This window comes from Rhodnius prolixus, unplaced genomic scaffold, assembly GCF_049639745.1.
Source record: "Rhodnius prolixus isolate KJV_2025 unplaced genomic scaffold, Rpr scaffold_6, whole genome shotgun sequence".
Classification (NCBI taxonomy): domain Eukaryota; kingdom Metazoa; phylum Arthropoda; class Insecta; order Hemiptera; family Reduviidae; genus Rhodnius; species Rhodnius prolixus.
This window is the reverse complement of record NW_027411634.1, coordinates 20115913-20135601: the sequence shown is the minus strand read 5'-3', so window position 1 is coordinate 20135601 and position 19689 is coordinate 20115913. Positions and strand designations below refer to the sequence as shown.

General features: G+C 33.4%; 1 protein-coding gene and 1 long non-coding RNA gene across 8 annotated transcripts in view; one reads left to right on the top strand and one right to left on the bottom strand.

Moving 5' to 3' along the window:
• Positions 1–19689, top strand: part of LOC141460434 (uncharacterized) — a 166339-nt gene that overhangs the window by 111461 nt on the left and 35189 nt on the right. For all 7 annotated transcript variants that reach the window (XR_012462050.1, XR_012462049.1, XM_074140424.1 and 4 more), the window contains exons 3-4: positions 1044–1121; positions 1662–1730. Coding sequence is in view for 5 of the 7 variants with exons in the window: in XM_074140424.1 (XP_073996525.1) it covers positions 1044–1121; positions 1662–1730 (147 nt within the window). In the remaining 2 variants the exon portion in view is untranslated. The remainder of the gene's footprint in view (positions 1–1043; positions 1122–1661; positions 1731–19689) is intronic.
• On the bottom strand, positions 8807–13429 carry LOC141460440 (uncharacterized). The gene is made up of 2 exons (XR_012462058.1): positions 11585–13429; positions 8807–10910 (listed from the first exon to the last, which is right to left on the bottom strand). It is a non-coding gene; the product is annotated as an uncharacterized lncRNA (long non-coding RNA).

Sequence of the window (19689 nt, the reverse complement as noted above, 5' to 3'; positions counted from 1 at the left end):
CAAACGAGGAGGTGATTGCAGAAACGAATGGCTATTTTTCAGACTTGGACAAATCCTATTATTCGGAAGGGATCAACAAACTAGAGCAGCGTTGGACGAAGTGTATAAACCTAAAAGGAGACTATGTTGAAAAATAAAAAAGGTTTACCCCCCAAAATTAAGTAGTTTTTATTTTTGCACGGACTTTTCAAACGACCCTCGTATTGTCTTCTTCAGGGCCTGGATATTACAAATACAAAAATACAAACAATTTAGAGATTCAGTAACACAGAAAATCAGTAAAAAACAGTAATATAAAAATAAAAATACAATACCATAAATTATTTATAATTATTAAAAACTTAGGTGGATATGCGGGTTGGTTGAGTTACAGAATCTAAGAGCCAGAACTGGAGAACAGGTATCTATATACAGATATAGCGGAACTTACACGGGAATTTTGGTAATTACAATGGGATAGATACAATAGACTAATTGCAACAAAAGAGTAAATAAAATAGATATTGGGAAATTTCTTTTAATACAAAAACAAACAGGAAAAACCAAAAAATCCCTTATGAACTAAATACCATAAGAACCAAATAATTAGAAGTAAATTTAAAAAAAAACAGCAATAATTATGTACAGAAGTTAGGTATCTATTTATTTTTTAATGATAAAATTGTAGCAATTGGCTAAATTAGACGTGTCTGTCCTAAAGTTCACTGTGTTGTTCTGTTTCACTATGTGGCACATTTCTAGACAATTACGTTTGTACTGTGGTTCTTTTTCCTATCGAGTACTGTCACATTAACCATTAAAATAAAATCTAATGTATAGACCAGGGGAATCGAACCCACTAACCAACAACACATCTGAGCTTTGCAGGTTTCGTCTCTAACCGCTCGGCTACCTATTGTCTGTCATAATTTTTTGTTAATATTAAGATTAATTGCCTATTTTTTAAAACGAAAATATTTCTTATTCTATTTTACTTATATTGGTTCTATTCATTAAAAAAATCATAACAACTCTTTAAGATTATGTGTTTTTTCATGTTTCAGGGCTCGCCAGAGGTACTGGAAGATAGAGGTACAGCGGTAAAGGAGGTTATCTCTGCTGTTACTACTTTTCATTCAAAAGTAAGTAATATTTGTTCGCTTGCATATTTTGAACAGATGCATCTTCAGTGCAGCCCATTTGTTTATCCCCCATTTCTTCTGTTTCTTGTTCTTTTCAAATAAGATAGGAGTGTTCTTTCAAGGTTTAGAGAGTGATGCACTAAACAGAGTTAGACTTATTAACTGTAGAAAAACAAAAAAATGCATCAAATTTTATCATGCAACTCACGATATTGTCGTAAATTGATTGCACTGCCCTTTTCTCCAAAAATTAACTCCTCCGCCATTAGAAGGTGTATTTTGATTTGTGTAGGATTGAAAAGTGATTCGGGTCAATGCGAAGAACTGTTCAAGTGTTCGCTTGACAATCTCTCAGAAATCTGCTAGTGGCACGCAGTCCGAAACGGTTTCTTCCTACTGATGAATTGTTTTTGTAAATCATTTTCTCTTCAAATTATTTGTTCTTTTAAACGGCATTTTGAAATTCTTTCCTTCTAATGAGTTAATTATGATACACTTTCCATCTATGAATAATTTAAATGAAAATATATTCTGTTTCAGTTACCTGTGCTGGAAAAATCAAAACTAGATGAATATCCAACAAAACATGCCACTGATGCCTTGTCCAAGGTTGGAAAAATTATATTACCTAATAATAATAATGATTTTTTTGCAGACAGAAATTTAGTATAATTGTTATAATCATATAACAGCCATCTACAAACCAAAAACCTCAATTTTTCGTCCAACATAATATGTTTACAAAGTTTTATATGCATTACTAAAAAATAACATCACATTTGCTTCTAAAAATAAATCTAATCTAATCTAACAAAAATCAGTGCACATTACTTTTACATGACGAATGCCAAACACAAAGAAATAGACCGATCTGGCTGAAACTTGGTGTGTGTTCTTCCAAGAGATGCTACTAACTAAACATAACCTCGATACGCCCCAGTGGTGCTATCTCTCTGACTTTGCACGGACTTTTCAAACGTATATTGTATATTGAGATCTTTATTTTTTGTTTTATTAATTATTCTAAATATTACTTTTCCATGTATATTATATTTTTTAGGCAAAGTCAAATTACTTTACTATTAAAAATGTTATTTTCTTAGTTCATTCATTAAACTTGTATAAGAAAAAACCAAACAATTAATTTTAATATTTCCATAATTGATGGTCTTGTGTAGATAATAAACAAATCTAAAATAATTGGCAATAAATCTAAACAGACGACCATAGTCACAGTTTTACATGTTTTATGGACTACGTAAAGTCCATTGCTGACTTCACCTTTTGGATAATGAGTACAAATATTTAATTATCTACAAAGGTTTTTGCTTTTTTTAATAATTAAAGTCAGTTATAAGACTAGTAAAAGTAATTAAAGACTGTTTGTCTCGTAATGTAACGGTAATATTACCATTTATAGAAATAGCACTAAATAATGATTAGAAGTTTAGGCAGAGATGAGTTTGTGGCGTAAAAGCTGACTCATTAGCTTTATATTATTTTATTCATACAGTCGAACCTCTCAATAACGGACACTGGCGGGGGAAAGCAAAGTGGCCGCTGTTTGGAGGTGGCCGTTAGAAGGAGGTAGGCAAGTTTCATAATGAAAAAGTATGGGTTTTTTTTCCAAACATCTATTTAAAAATTGTTTATTATTAATAGATTTAAAAACGAGCATAATTGCATAATTATTTAGCTATATGATATGCATCAAGTTTTTCTTAATTATCCAAAAAATTTATAAAAAAAACTACATATTATTGACTTAATTAATAATTTTTATAATAATCATCACATTTATTCATAACAATAATAATTTATGGTAAAATTATCATCATACTATCATCTATTATTAGAAAAATAGAACAAACCTTTCGGCAAGTTGACGATGACTCGATTTGGTTTTTGCAAAATCTTCCCAACACATTTATTTTCTCTTCTAGAGTTAACCACTTTCGTTTGAGAGACATATCGGAAAAAAGAATATTGTTCGTCCAAAGTGATATTGAAAAATGATTAAAATGGTACAAGATGTATGGAGCTTATATAGGAAACTTTAGGAAAAACCAGAGCAAAAAAACAAAAACTTGAGAGGGAATGATTATTTTGATCACCGCGTCAAACGAACTTTTAATAATAAGGTGGTCGTTGGTGGAAGGTGAAACATATAATCCGTTCCCCAAAAATCAATGTCCGCGGTCGTTATGTAGAGTGTCCGTTAGACGGAGGTTTTTTTTGTATAGAAAGTGTATTGGGATGAAACGGGGTAATCCAAAAACTGGCCCGTAAATGGAGGTGGCCGCTAGTGAGAGTGAACTTTATGGGAGGCTCCACTGTAGTTGCCATTGTTATGTTTATTTTATATTTGAGTCAGCATATTGAAAGTCGCTCTAGGGCTGAAGGTTACAAAAAAGGGCTATATATATTTTTTGTTTAACCTAAAGTATTACTCAACTTATAATTTATGGTCTTTATTTTATTGTAAGAGCCCTAAAGAATACTGCTTCCGCCCTAGATACCTAAATATTTCAAAGGAGCCCCATTATTAGTAACACACACACAAGGGGCGTGTCCAGTATGCTTACGAATCTAGTTTCATTATGCTATCTGATACAGACTAAGGTGGGTCCCGTATCTGTTCAACAGAATCCAAAATTAACTTACCTGGAATGTAAAAAATTAATGAATAAAACTATACCTGTACCTTGAGCACTAAGGTTATAATTTATGTATAACCAAGGAGAAGGGCTAAAAGGGTTTGAAAATGAAAACAAAACGGAAGTGAAATAAATAGTTCAGATACTGAAGAGTTCTCATCAATGTGAGAGGAAATAATTGGTAACTATTCACGTGTTTTGTTGCTACACAATTCTTATCGCGTGCTTTAAAAAAATGTGCACGTTAGCAAAGATGGGATATCTATGCTAACTATTAGTATATCACGTGACAAAATGATAATAAGGTCATATGGCCACGCCTCTGTGTTTTTATATTCAGAAAAGGAAATAAAATGTTTTAAAAAAAACATAACTTTAGTAATAATAAAGTAAAAAAAATAAAGAAAGTACGAAAACAGATACATCGTTTAGATGCACCTTACTTGTGTGCATCATTGTACGGTCAGTAGGCCCACAGAATAATGTGAGAATTGTAGAGGAAGAAACAGACCGTAAATGTTGAGGTTGGGACTCCCAGGGCAGGTGTATATTCTATTCAATAAGATTGTGTTCCGGTCGCACCTATCTTTCTGTTGTTGTAATAATATACGCATGTAAACGCACTTTGTATACGCAGAATGGGAAGGAGTCTAGTTACACAACTAGGCTGTGTTCTTGTCTCTTTGAACTCGGATGTTATTCGTTGCAGAAGGTCACCACAATCGTTTCAGTTGGTGATCTTCTTATTCGATTTGGTGGGTGCAGTCGTAAAATAGCAACAAGTTGAAATAATGGGCCTCGTAAGAATTTTTTTGTTCCAGTTAATAAAAATTATTATTTGATAAACTTTTGAAAATAGCTGCACTTGGTAAGTTTCGAGACTGGATCAATTCTCTCTCTAAGAACCCTAAGTTTCTTCTCAAAGGAAGTTACAAGTAAAAATTCAAAGACATCCGTTTAACTTCACTAAAAAAATAAAAATAAAATAAAACAAAAATGATACAAGATTTTTCACAATTCTAGCCAATCATTTGTCTTCACTTTCCAAATTTAACAATTGAAATTATAAAGCTAGAGAAATCAAGCTGGATACTATGAACTTACTCCGGATGTAAAGAAGTTTGCGGAGATGCATATGATGAAACTGATTTCTTGAGGATTGGACTATGAGTAGATATAACCAAAGAGGAATGTCCCTTTTTAGTTGTACCCAGAGAAATAATTTTTAAAGATCGTGGAAAAGGGTATGAAAGACTAAATTTAGATAGTCAATTGCTAGAATCCCATTCTTATGTAGAAGTATTTCGTTCTGCGAGGTAAATAAGCTAGAAGGTTCTAGAGCAGCGTTTCCCAACCTAAAAAAATTAAAGCATAAAAATATCATTGAAACGTTTTTTCCTATAATTCATAAAAATTATTTTAATTAATAATATTATGCAGTAAAGTTGTTAATATGTACAGTAATAAGGTTAATCTGCCTCAAGATCTATGAGAAAATATATATAGCACATTTAACAGCATTAAAATTGTCTTTCATAGAGTATTTTTCCAAAACCCGAAAACACAAATGATAATTGGATTTCAAATCCCTTCTATAAAAAGAAAATTTAGGAAAAGCTACATCATTATCGATAAAAGATCTTTATCATTTTACATCTAGGCTGTGTTCTTGTCTCTTTGAACTCGGATGTTATTCGTTGCAGGTCACCACAATCGTTTCAGTAGGTGATCATCTTATTCGATTTGGTGGGTGTGGGTGCAGTCGTAAAATAGCAACAAGTTGAAATAATGGGCCTCGTAAGAATTCTTTATCTCGTAAGAAATCTTTATCTCTTTTACATTACGAAAATCTGCAAGTCCACCAGTTCAACTGAACGGTGTAACGATTCCTCCAGCTGACGTAGTACGATACTTAGGACTGTACATTGACAAGAGACTCACGTGGAACCCACATACTCCGACTGAAACGACAAGACGTGAACAGACGCTACAAGCTACTTGACTAGGCTACTTGACCGCAGATCCAAACTCGACTTGAATCCAAGACTCTGTTAAGACCCATATGGACATACGGAGCAGAAGTGTGGGGCTCAACCAAACCTTCTAACTCCAAACGCCTGCAGACACTACTGTCTAAAATCCTACGGAAAATCCTGAATGCTCCTTACTACATTTCTAACCTTACCATACACACTGACCTTCACATCCCTTTCGTCACCGATCTAATAAAGTCTCGCCACTGCAACTTTCACAGCCTCCTAGCTCTCCATCCTAATCCTCTTGTACAACAACTCTCCTCACCTTCCCGATAATCCTCCTCGTCGCTTGAAGCGGAAGTGGCCTAGAGATCTATTGTGATTAAATCATTGTGAAAGAGTTTGCACCAGTGGGTGATTGCTCTAACCATGACATTACAAGTGAACTGAACCAGTAAGATCAAGTTTACTTGATGCAACAATTGTTGCAGTTGTAAATATACAAATAAAGTGAAAAAAAGGAGATACATTTTATAAAGTTTATAAAATGAACTTGAACTCCTCTGTTCTTGATAAAGACAATAATATAAAATAACACACTCGGGAATAATAAATTTCATGAAATACAATCATTTTTACCAAGTGGTACAATTTAGCATGATGTACTACCAAGCGGTACGCGAGACAAAAAAATTTTGGGAAACGCTGTTCTAGAGAATGAATCAAAATATAAATTTTTGTCTTTTGGAGGTGGAAAAAGCATTTAGAACTGCTAAAAAGACATTAATAGACTGTTTAGCAAGAAGAGATGTTCCTGAAGATTTGAGGAGAGCTGAAGATATCCTGTATCAGAAAATGAGGAAAATATGTGCCCATTTCCTGTGTCTAGCCCAGAAATTTTGTAACATTAATTCGTGCCGGAAGTCCATAAAATATTCTCTTTCTCTCTGTGTAATTGTGTTTTTGATATCTTCAAAATGTAAATGTTTAATAAAGTGTAAAAATAAAATGTTGGTGCTTGCCGCCAAAAGTTAGAACTACTGGCGAACATTAAGGCAACAGATGTAATTACCGGTTAAAAGTGGCGCCAATGGCAGTGTATCCACACCTCAATCTGACTCAGCTTCATCATCTGGGCTTCTACTTCTGCCATTGTCTTTTTTACACTTGCGTTTTTTCTTTGTTTTTGTTTGTTGTTTTTTTAAATTTCCTTGAAGTCTGCGCAACATTCTTTTGTTCACAGTTCTCTCACGCTACAACGAAATGTTTGTGGCACCTTTTAAAATGATTAAACAAGCAGTTTTAGTTTTCTATATTCTGTATGGGGTTTGTACGAATATGAATGAGATTATCGTATTTGCCTTTAATTCAAAGATTTATATAATTATTTATGTAATTAAGCACAAAAGACTAAAGCATATCTTGCTTTAATTAACTCTATTTAGTAAGGTATTTTTATATTTTTTTTTTTGCCTTAGTATGTAAGTTTGGACAGATTTACTGATGTAAATATTAAGGTTATGGAGTGTATATAGGCACTGCAGCCTGAAACCTCCTTTTGTATAATTCGTATCTCCATTTTAAATTGTAAATAAACTTTTTCAAACTAAATTAATTGTTGATAAACTAGCAAAGGAAGCCACCAATAGTGGGGAAATGGCTAACTATATAAATTACCACACACCGATATCAAGTGTATAATTGCAAAAACAGCACTACAAAAATGGCAGACAGATTACAGTAATGGTAATAAAGTGAGATTCTATAAAACTATGGCTGATCAGTTACCTAGACAACCATGGTTTAAGGGAACTGTCACTAATAAATGGGTTGTTATGACAATAAGCAGGCTGAGAGCGAACCACGCTGTATGCGGATCGTATCTACACAGGATCAACAAAAAGGTCCTCTCTCCTCTTTGCGTAGATTGCAATGAGGAGGAGGATTTCAAACATGTAATAATGATATGGCCACGTTATGTGGTAGAAAGGAAACGAATGATTGACGACTTATACAGGTATTTAGATGCACCCATTTCGCTACGAAGACATAATATTTTCCACCATGTGCTTAAATCTTTAGCAGAGCTAGCAAAGAAATATGACTGTATTTAAAAGTTATAACCAATTAGAATGAATGGAAGAAAATGATTAGAGAAGGATTACGGTGATTTTAATTTCGGTTAAGCTACGTATAAGGATGGCAGGAATATAGAGTACTGATCCATCCATTAGTTATAGTATATGTAAATAGTTGTATATAGTAGAGGGATAAATGAGTGAAGCGAATGTATTTATAAGTAATGGAGAGTGAGTGATATTCTAGTGATAAGCATCTAGACGATGCTGGCTGTATGGCGGAAGCCAATGCCAAATAAATAAAATAAAATAAAAAATAATCACAATTTTCTTTTCCTTTGTTAAAAAAAAAACAAAAATAGTTTAGGTACGTCTAAAGTTTAAATAGTTTATATTATAATAATTTAATAAGTATTATTATATGTAATTTAATAATAATACGTGATTATAATAATGCCATTTAATTTAACGCTTGCTGTGTAATTTTTTTATTTTATTTTTCACAAGTTTTCTTTTTAAAAAAACCTGTCATTTACAGTTAGCCAACAGAAAAGCAAATGAAAATGCATATCTTAAAAAAGTAGCAGCAATTGCTCCATCACAATGATCACGATTCTCCGTTAAATACTTCATTTGTATGGCACCTGTGGAATGATTACCTTGGAATTTTGACTCTGTCATTATCTCCCAACTCAAAACTACATGAAAGAACTACAAGAAGAAAAAGAAACAAAAAATCCACAGCAAAGAAAACAGTAGTTCTGCGAAACAAAGATAAGTAATGGCAGTTTAATTATATTTAATGAGATCAAGTTAGTTAAAAAAAAAAAAAAAAAAAAAATCCGCAGAAAGTAAAGAATAAAATGGGAGATTAGTTTAAAGAGTTTATGGTTTCAAGTTCTTAGACGTAATGTTCTCTTTCTAAAAAGTGAAAGAGATTTAATGTAGTTTAAAGTAGTGTTTTTTGTTCTTGATTATTGAGAATTAAGGCCGTTGAAGATAGTTCTTAATCATCTTCTACTGCTGCAGAACCATAGAGTATATAGAAACTATTTCATTCTTATCAAAATAACACTTATAAATAATAAATGAGAGAAAACAAAACTAAACACAAACAATTATAATACTTTGAATACTAAGGGTTTGAATAAACACAAATCTAACATAAGTTTAGTTTATTCACATAATACATAAACATAAGACATAATACTACATAACGTAACACAAGGAGTTTCACTCCCTTACTACCCCAAAACGGTCATCCCTTCTCATACACCCTCATCAGTGTTGCCACTCAAATACCATTTACCTACACACGAAATATTACTGGAATGCCCAGAATAAATCTTCAATCCTTGAAACAATAACCTCCTCTATAATACGTAGTTCACATAAATCTGGTCACCAGTGGTTCCCTGCAGTGTTTTATTCCAGAATCTTCTAGATTTTTGCACACACTTAAGCCTTGTCCTACCTCGAGCTCTTTCCTTGCATATTGTCTAAGAAATGTATACTCAACAATTCATTTAAAAAGATTCATCCTTCTAATTTTTAGTTTTAACAACTGTCACTTAACCTTTTTGATGGAATATTCTTCGTGTACTTTTTTATTAGAACAGGTCTACGCAGCAAGACACATTATTAGTTTTTTTTCTTGAAACATTTTTTCTTATATCTATCGTTTGTTTGTAAATGATATTTAAAAAGAAGAAAGACAGTCCACATTTATTCTTGTTTGGATAATCTCCATTCAATTCTGATCAATTCCACATTATAGTTGAAGATTTTTACGACAGATGTCTCTGCTTAACGCTACAATAATGGTCAACTTATATTAAACTTTTATATTTTCAGTCTAGAGTTTTCTCTTAGGGGTAAGCGAATGTTCGTGGATTCATTGATACTTTTACTATTGCCAGACCAACCCAATAGTCGATAATAGTATTTCTTTATCTAGATTTTTTTTAAATATATATTCATACTTTTTCAATTCTAAAATTCGGGGCCCTAATAGAACACTGCATTGAAACTGGTTGTAAATTAAGCATCTCTTCGTGGGGTTTCAGCAAGCGGCAGAGAGAGAGAAGGCCTTTAAAATCGAGCTCTTCGTTCGTGTCATAAAAAAAGGAGAAGAGATGGAAGAGAATGTTTTGGAGTATTGGTGCATCCAGACAACATTTCAACAAATATGCAATTGGCCCTTTGGTTGAAAATATTGCTCAGGCCTAGGTTAGAAGCTTTAATTTTTATCTGAACCCAATTGAGCACAAATGGTGATGGTTATTGGTTAAACTTCATCCAATGACAGAAATAATAGGGACAGTAAGAAATAGGCTGTTCATTCGCTATTTCATTCCCGTTTTAAGACAATAATCTTTCGTAAGTACAATAATTGATTTAAAGGTAGCAGCACAATACAGCCAAAGGCTACTTGTCCTTGAAGGAAACTAAACAAATAGCAGGATTTGAACATACATATATTATTATTTCTGTTCATAACTAGATGCAGTAAATTAATTGTTTTGTTTAAATAGTTTTCCTCAATCTCTTTAAAGTTCATTAATGTTAAAGAGGTTTCTCTTTAACAGGTTACCTACTTAATTAACCAGCCTAACTGCAAAAAATATTCTACCATTTTTTTTAAAGGTTTCATTAATGATTTATTCCAGGAATTGTTATGACAGAAGTTGAAGGCCAATCTCTCTTAGTATTCACGTTGCGTCCAGAACTTTCTATTGTTAATAGGAACCTCTTACTTATGTAAAAAAAAAAAATGTTATATTTACCAAACAATGTTTAAATATACATATAAACCTGCTGCTACAAGTCCTTCCAGCGCAGACATAAAGAGAAAAATGTTTTAAGATAATACTCGTATGTTATATAACAAACTCCATGACCTAAAAGTCAAGGTTTAGAAAAATTGAAATTACCTCCTGTAGGCGTACATTTACCCTTAAGATAACCATTCAGTTGTTCCACTGCAATGCTTTTCCTTAGCATCTAGCAATTTTGCTGTATGCATTCCCCTCAAGGCGAAGTCAAAAACCGAAAGCTGATACGTAGGAGGATGAATTTCTAAAAATATAAACATATGGTTGGTTTTACATACCTGATTAATATTATTTTTTTAAAATTTATTTGTTAAGTTACACCAGCGCTAGATACGCCATAAGTAACAATGACAATAACTGACCACTACAAACTCACTAATAGAGGGGAGAAGTTACCCAGTGATAACTAAGGAACGGATTTTTATGTATTTAAAAATGCCAAATATTTAATTAAAATATGCATTTATTTTCGTCAATTATGTGGAAAATATGTGATTTTCTTAAAATATTTTCTGGAATATTTAAGTAAAATGGACTTTTTTTTTATGAAAATGGATTTTTTTTGGGGGGGGGGCAAATTATAATTATTTATACAAGAAAAGAACATTTTTACAATTTATAATAATTTATTAGGAACAAAATAATTTGTTTTTACAAGTTATAATACGACAACAACAAAGAACATTTTTACCATTTATAAAAAGATGTGTTAAATTTTCAATTTTGAAAACTTCACACATCGAAATTGTTTACAACCACATGAAATTTCAAATGTTGGAACGTAAAGTGACGACGATCTGGGCGTAAGATGGACTTGTAACGACTAAAATCCTTTGAAATGAGGATTTTTAAGTTTGTGGAAAGGGATATCTGCTCTAACCAAAGCCCGACACGGATCTGTACTCAGAGTAGACTTACTTGATGATGGAGATGTAAGGAAGGCTTGATAGGACGTCCTCTCTTTCTTTCTGTTTTTATTCTCTATGTGCGATCCGGTGGCAATATGTTGGGTGACTTGGGAACGTTGAGAGCAAGAAACGCGCTTGTCACAAGCTGTGCAGTACAAAATGTCTCCATCACTTCGAAAAAGTTCTGCTGGAAACTCGCGAAGATATTTAGCAACCAGTTGTTTGTTTGAGGCCGATGTTCGTGGCATTTCACCCAAAAAAGAATACACTAAGTGACCGAACGAAATGAATTGGACACTTCAACGAACGAGCTGAAAGAACAGACAACATCAGACAACTTCAAAGAACTAACAAGTGCCCGTCACTGTTTAGCAGCATTCTGTGTAAATTACAATAACCATTGTACCCACTGTGATTCACAGCCCTACAGTCTGTGGTTCACAGTTCCTGTCAACCACCTCCCAATTATGAAAATATGCCCAAAATGAAAAATATGAAAAAATATGTACATATTTTGATTAAATATGTAGAAATATTTATTTATTTTAATCAAATATGTATAAATATGCGATAACATCCAAATATGTGGAAATATGTGAAATAAAAGTAGACTCAAACGGCTTAAAAAGTGTCAGTATGAATACTTCTAGTTGAAAAACGTCTGTAAATTGCCTAGAAAAAAATATGTAAATACATACGAATCCGTTCCCTAGTGATAACACTCCCTAAGTCGTCTCCAGGATTAGCTACTCTCTTCAGAAGAGAGAATATCGCGAGGCCACTGGCGCGTTTTAATCGCCTGGGAGGATGATCTGGAAGGTGATGAGATGATAAATGGCGGACAAGAGGATGACGGAATGAGAGTGCAAGTTCTGATAAAAACTTTTTGTAGCGAGTTCGTGCAACCTGGACCTACAAACGGAATTTCCAGGTCTGCGGTGGATGGTTAGATTTGAAACGTAAAATGGAGCTGTTTAACGATAGTGCGGTGAATTTTAGACTGAAGAGATTGAATTCGTTGAAGATTGGAGCGTTTCGTTGAACCCCACAGTTCAATACCGTACGTCCAGGTGGGTTTTAGTGTAGAATTGTAAATCAGTCGTTTGTTATTAAGTGAAAGTTTTGAACGTTGGTCTAGTAGTCTTTTAAGTAGTCGATAACGTCTGTTAACTTCAGTTCGTTTAAGTCGTGTGTGCGGGTTCCAAGTCAGTATTTTGTCTAAATATAGCCCAAGATAACGGACAACATTGGCAGGAGGAATTGGAACTGAGTCATAGAAGATCGGAGGAAGAGTGATCCGGCGGAAAATAAAAGTAATATTTTGAGATTTAGTTTTCATTCAACTTGATTTTCCATTTTTTAAACCATTCCTCAAGAGAAAAGAGATGAGTTTGAAGGTTTCTGTGTGAAGTTACCGGATCAATGTGAGGAGAAAGTATAGCTGTATCATTTGCATGAGTTAGGAGGGCAGTTTCAGGATGGATTGGTATGTCTGCTGTGTATATAACATATAGGATAGGTCCTAAGATGCTTTCTTGAAGAACACCCGCTTCAATACGATGTTCCAATTTGAATTTGAAAATGACGATCAGACAAATAGGACTTCAAGATGAGGAAGTGTGAGAACGGAAGAATGCCCTTGAGTTTCCAGAGCAAGCACGGGTGCCAAACCCGAGCGAAGGCTTGCTTCACATCGAGAAAGACACCCGAGCAACACTCTTTCTTCTCAAGGGACGATGAAATCGTGTCTACCACTCGATGGTACTGTTGTACAGTAGAGTGTTGTCACCTAATGAGTAATATTTAAGATTGATTTTATAGGTGTAATTGCAACTTATTATGGCTTCTTATATTATACTATATGATTTCATAATAATAACTTTATTTATTCACCTTTCTAAATGTTCTTTATGAAAGTATCATCTCTAAACATAGATAAAATAATTGAGTATGTAAATAATGCTAACATATGCAGACGAATTGGTAAAAAAGAGAGAGTACCAGCATACGTTTATGAATCTTTTTCTTTGTGCCTGTACATGTTTATTATCTTTTTGTTTTTTTTCCTGCCTTGATAGCCTAAAATCTCCTTAGAAATCGTGATTTCTCATCATATAATTTTGCAGATAATTGTGAAAGTCGTTCTTTTCTACATCATCTTGAATTGGTGAGTTTTTTTTTTGCAAAGGATTCAGAGGGAATCCATATTACATTACTCTTGGAGGCCTTGTTTAAATCGGCTCCGATATGGATATCGAAGCGTCCATTGGGGACAAGATAAGCGTTGTATTAAATAATAAAAATAAACAAAAATGTAGGGGAAAAAAAAGAATAGTTAGGTTTACTTATAGTCTGATTTATTATAGTTCTTATTATTATTGTGTTGTTGTTATTGTTATTGCTATTGTTGTTATTGTTATTGCTATTGTTGTTATTGTTATTGCTATTGTTGTTATTGTTATTGCTATTGTTGTTATTGTTATTGCTATTGTTGTTATTGTTATTGCTATTGTTGTTATTGTTATTGCTATTGTTGTTATTGTTATTGCTATTGTTGTTATTGTTATTGCTATTGTTGTTATTGTTATTGCTATTGTTGTTATTATTGTTATTGTTATAGTTATTATTATTATTATATAATTATTATTTAATTTTTTGTTTAATGATTTAAGGCGCGTCAACATCTAAGGTTATTGGCGCCCGAAGCTTTTTTTAGTGCACTGCCAGCCCCCGGACAGTGTTCTCTCATTACAGACAACACTGTCCATCACCGGATAGTGGAGCTGTAAGAAGCTCCTAGGAAGAGAAAATCTAAGGGTCAGCAGCTGGATTCGAACCCGGGACCTCCGCGTGGGATCGATGAAGTACCAGTGCACCAAATCGCCACTAAATTTAAAACCATTAAAAAAATTGCAACATTAACATTAAAATTACAAAAGAGCATTATTCATTTAATCACATTATCTCTTTTTTTTACCATAATTTATTACCTAGTCAAGTTTGCGTAAAAGAAATAAGATGAAATCTTAAAAGCTATAAAAACAATCCATAGATTGTTAGTTGAATTAATATTTACTTTAACTGGCCGACATTGAAATATGGTTCTATTAAAAATAAATAAACAAATAGTATTGACTGAAGCTGCTGCACCCGACAAACATTTTGAAACTGTTTGAAGTATTTGTCCTCGTTTATAAAAAGCTCATTTAGATCGCGCTAGTAAGTGGCGCAAGTTTTCCTTGAACCATGTTGACCCCTATCTCACTCTATTTACAACTGTACAATATATATGGTTAAGAGTACATAACTTTTGTAATACTTACAAGGATTCTGTTCAGCAGATATGTACATAATGTAAATACAGTTATCAATATTTTATCTACTACATTAATAACAGTTTTATTGTTTTAATCATTTTATTCATTACTTTAGTCATAAATTTAAGATAGATATAACTTTATTTAATATTACATCGGGCAGATTTTTACCGGAAACACACATTGAAATAAGTGATTTGTATAATTTAATTTTTCCCTCGGTGTTCGTGAATGTAACCTTCCTTACTCAAAAACAAAACAAAGCCTTTGATATTAAGGTTAGTTTACCTCCAGAAAAACGGCAAGGCTTCTTTCATGATTTCGTTCAACCACAAGTAATATGTAGCTCAATCGATTTTTTTTTTTACTTTTTGCGATATTCTCGAAACGGCTGAATCGATTTCCTTCAGATTTCGTATAGCTATCCAATTCCACTAGAACAGCGGTTCCCAATCTTTTTTCATTAGTGTACCCCTTTACTAGATTGTTTCCTTAGTGTGTACCCCTAACATATATATATATATATATATATATATATATATAATATATATAAAAAAATAAATAATAAATAATCGTATTCTTGATTTTACGTATTGTACAGCAAAACAATCTGAATATAATGTGTCTTGTAAAGAACCTATACATATGAAATGTTCCTATTAAAAAGATCATTTATGAATAGGTAAACATTTCAAACCAATAACTATTGCAGGGGTCGTAAATTGAAACAGCAAAGCGTTAATAAAGGAGAAGTAAATTATATGCGGGCCATGTGTAATATTAGTCAAAACTTAAGCAACATTTTTTCGAATTTTCACATTTTCAAGAAATCATTTAATGATTTTTAATATACAAATATATTTACTTTTAAAAAAAATACTGCACGATCGAATGAGTACTTAATTCTTGTCAATTTATATGTTATTCAGTTTTATTATAATAATTTTGTAATTAAGTTGAAGGAATCATTTATTATACAATTTTTTTCTCATTAACAATATATCTGTATAATTTTTATATCTTTAATAATAGCTTTTTTTTGCGTACCCCAGGTTAGGAACCGCTGCACTAGACCATAAAGCTAAACCGAAGTCAACCTGTTCCTGCCGAATATCTTAAACCTAACCTAAACAATCCATCATAAGTTGGATGAGTGTTTCCTACTCTGTCTCACAAACTCTGCGAAAATGATCACGTGATAGCTCCTTAACCATAATGTCCTGAGAAGGAACAAAATAGATAACTCTCTCTTGTACCATTTTCTTCTTATAGTTGAGTGTAACCTTGGATAAACTTTTCACTCAGCAAGATTTGCTTTAGCTGACCCAACTAGGATTTGTATTCTTTTGGAGTTTTTATTTTGATAGTTCTTGATGGTCAGAATACATCTAATATATAATACTGAGTACCATGTATACGTGTAGAGGAGAGGTCTGCACAATATAGAATTGAAAACAAAACAATCCTTGAGTTAATAATAAGAGAGGCAATAAATTGTTTTATCATTAGATGGACAAATAAATTAAGAATTACAAAAGATCTCCGTTATAATTCGGCAGATATTGCTTTCCCTTGGGAGAAATTGTATTACTGAGGTTTAATTGAGCGAACATTCCCGTTTACAGAAGTCTCTCTTACTATATCTATATATACGTGTTTGTGTGTTTCTATGGTGTGTGCAGCTGGATTCCAACTCAATTGCATCCTTATTATAGTACCTGGTGGAAGAAAAAACGTGATCTCTGACTGGGAGTAACTTCCAAAGCTACTAAGCTGTCTTTTGTTTTATTGTAAATGTTTATTTATTTTTATTTTATTATTTTTAAACCTTTAATCAAAATTGAGTAGATATTCTAAATATTTTATACTAATTCTTTTCTTCTTCTACTTCGCAATGTCGAGGTTTTATATTCCCCCAAAATGTACGCCATTTTTTCTAGCCATTGCCTTGTTGATGTGACCTTTACTGTTTTCCAGGTTTTATTTGGCCAGGTTATTCTTTTCTTTTCCTGAACATCTCTAGTGGCATCGTACGATCTTTTGGGTTGTTTATTTTACCTGTTTTTTTCATTCTTGTTAGGTGACCATTGATTTGTGAATGCTTAATTTGTGCAGCTGCTGATTTGCATTCAACATTGCTTTCAGGTAGTAACGCAATTCATAAAGTGATTCATTCTTGTTTTACCGGTCCAGTGGTTTTTTTTCCCTTTATCTTAATCGTATTTCTATTTTCTGTACTGCGTTCTACCAAGATTTTGCTCTTTTCCTAACTTTATTTGCTTATTTTTTCTTTCAAGCTTTTCAGAGCAGCGTCTCAGGAAGTGGGCGACTTTTTCCACCAATATAGAGGGCTTGAAGGACTAGCATTCCTCGCTCGAGGGAAGCAACTCTGGGGTTTGTGGTCATATCCCTATATTAAAGAGACACAATAGAAGAAATCTTAATTAAAAACATTTTATTTACAATGATTAAAATGTCCTCAGCAGAGAGTTAATCGCCATTGTTAAGACAAACAATGCTAATAACAATAATAATAATAAGGGAAGGGATTAGCTATGAGGTTAGCTAGTTAGCATACTGGCCTCCCACGCGGAGGTCCCGGGTTCGAATCCAGCTGCTGACCCTTAGATTTTCTCTTCCTAGGAGCTTCTTACAGCTCACTGTCCGGTGATGAACAGTGTTGTCTGTTACGAGAGTACACTGTCCGGGGGCCGGCAGTGCACTGAAAAAAGTTCCGGGCGCCAATAACCTTAGATGTTGACGCGCCTTAAATCATTAAAATAAATAAAATAAATTAGGATTGAAAAAATAACTGCCATTTCAGTCGAGTAAAATTTATTTTGCCGAGCTTTCGACCTAGGGACTAGGTCATCTGCAGGGCTAGTTTAGAAAGTAATACTATTCCATGAACAGACAAGACAGAAGACACACCAACCCTGAAATGTAATACTATTACTTTCTAAACTAGCCCTGAAGATGACCTAGTCCCTAGGTCGAAAGCTCGGCAAAATAAATTTTACTAGACTGAAATGGCAGTTATTTTTTCAATCCCATTGAAACTATGAATCAGTCACCAAAAAGAATTAACAACAATTAAAATAAAATAATAATAAATAATAATAATCATAATCATAGTCAGGGAAGGGATTAGCTATGAGGTTAGCATACTGGACTCCCACGCGGAGGTCCCGGGTTCGAATCCAGCTGCTGACCCTTAGATTTTCTCTTCCTAGGAGCTTCTTACAGCTCACTGTCCGGTGATGGACAGTGTTGTCTGTTACGAGAGTACACTGTCCGGGGGCCGGCAGTGCACTGAAAAAAGTTCCGGGCGCCAATAACCTTAGATGTTGACGCGCCTTAAATCATTAAAATAAATAAAATAAATTAGGATTGAAAAAATAACTGCCATTTCAGTCGAGTAAAATTTATTTTGCCGAGCTTTCGACCTAGGGACTAGGTCATCTGCAGGGCTAGTTTAGAAAGTAATACTATTCCATGAACAGACAAGACAGAAGACACACCAACCCTGAAATGTAATACTATTACTTTCTAAACTAGCCCTGAAGATGACCTAGTCCCTAGGTCGAAAGCTCGGCAAAATAAATTTTACTAGACTGAAATGGCAGTTATTTTTTCAATCCCATTGAAACTATGAATCAGTCACCAAAAAGAATTAACAACAATTAAAATAAAATAATAATAAATAATAATAATCATAATCATAGTCAGGGAAGGGATTAGCTATGAGGTTAGCATACTGGACTCCCACGCGGAGGTCCCGGGTTCGAATCCAGCTGCTGACCCTTAGATTTTCTCTTCCTAGGAGCTTCTTACAGCTCACTGTCCGGTGATGGACAGTGTTGTCTGTAACGAGAGAACACTGTCCGGAGGCCGGCAGTGCACTGAAAAAAGCTCCGGGCGCCAATAACCTTAGATGTTGACGCGCCTTAAACCATAAAAAAAAAAATAATAATAGTCTTTATTAGAATAAAGACTGTCAGGGAAGGGATTAGCTGAGTGGTTAGCGAGCTGGACTCCCACGCGGAGGTCCCGGGTTCGAGTCCAGCTACTGACCCCTTAGATTTTCTCTTCCTAGGAGCTTCTTACAGCTCACTGTCCGGTGATGGACAGTGTTGTCTGTAACGAGAGAACACTGTCCGGAGGCCGGCAGTGCACTGAAAAAAGCTCCGGGCGCCAATAACCATTGATGTTGACGCGCCTTAAATCATTAAAAAAAAAAAAAAATAAAAAATAAAGACTGTCTCCTGGTCAACGACCATCGGGGAGTCGGTCATCTCATTCATAGATTAAATAGATTTGATACAATACTGATAAGATACAAAATCAATACAATAAGGTAGAAATAAACAATACTAACGAGTAAATAAAGGAAAGATTCTCCAAATAAGCCAAAGAAATATAAATCAAAAATTTGGTTGCTTACGTAAATAAATAAAATAAATAAATTAGTTAAAAAAATAAATAATAACTAAATAACTAAAATAAATAATAATAGTACAAATTAAATAATGAACCACACGAGTCTTAGCTACTAAATTTTTAATACCTTAAATTTCGTGGCAATCTTACAGTAATTGATGACCGAATACTAGCCATAGTCTCCATTTTAATATTTTATTAAATCATCTTTCGACAATATCTCTTTATTAAAATATTTTAATCTGATTTCTTTTTATAGTTTCGCATTTATTTAGTTTTGCAAGTATAGTTAACGTTATTAGAAACGCTACTGGAATTCTTTTCATTACAATATATCGTCTTTATACTTTCATAGTAA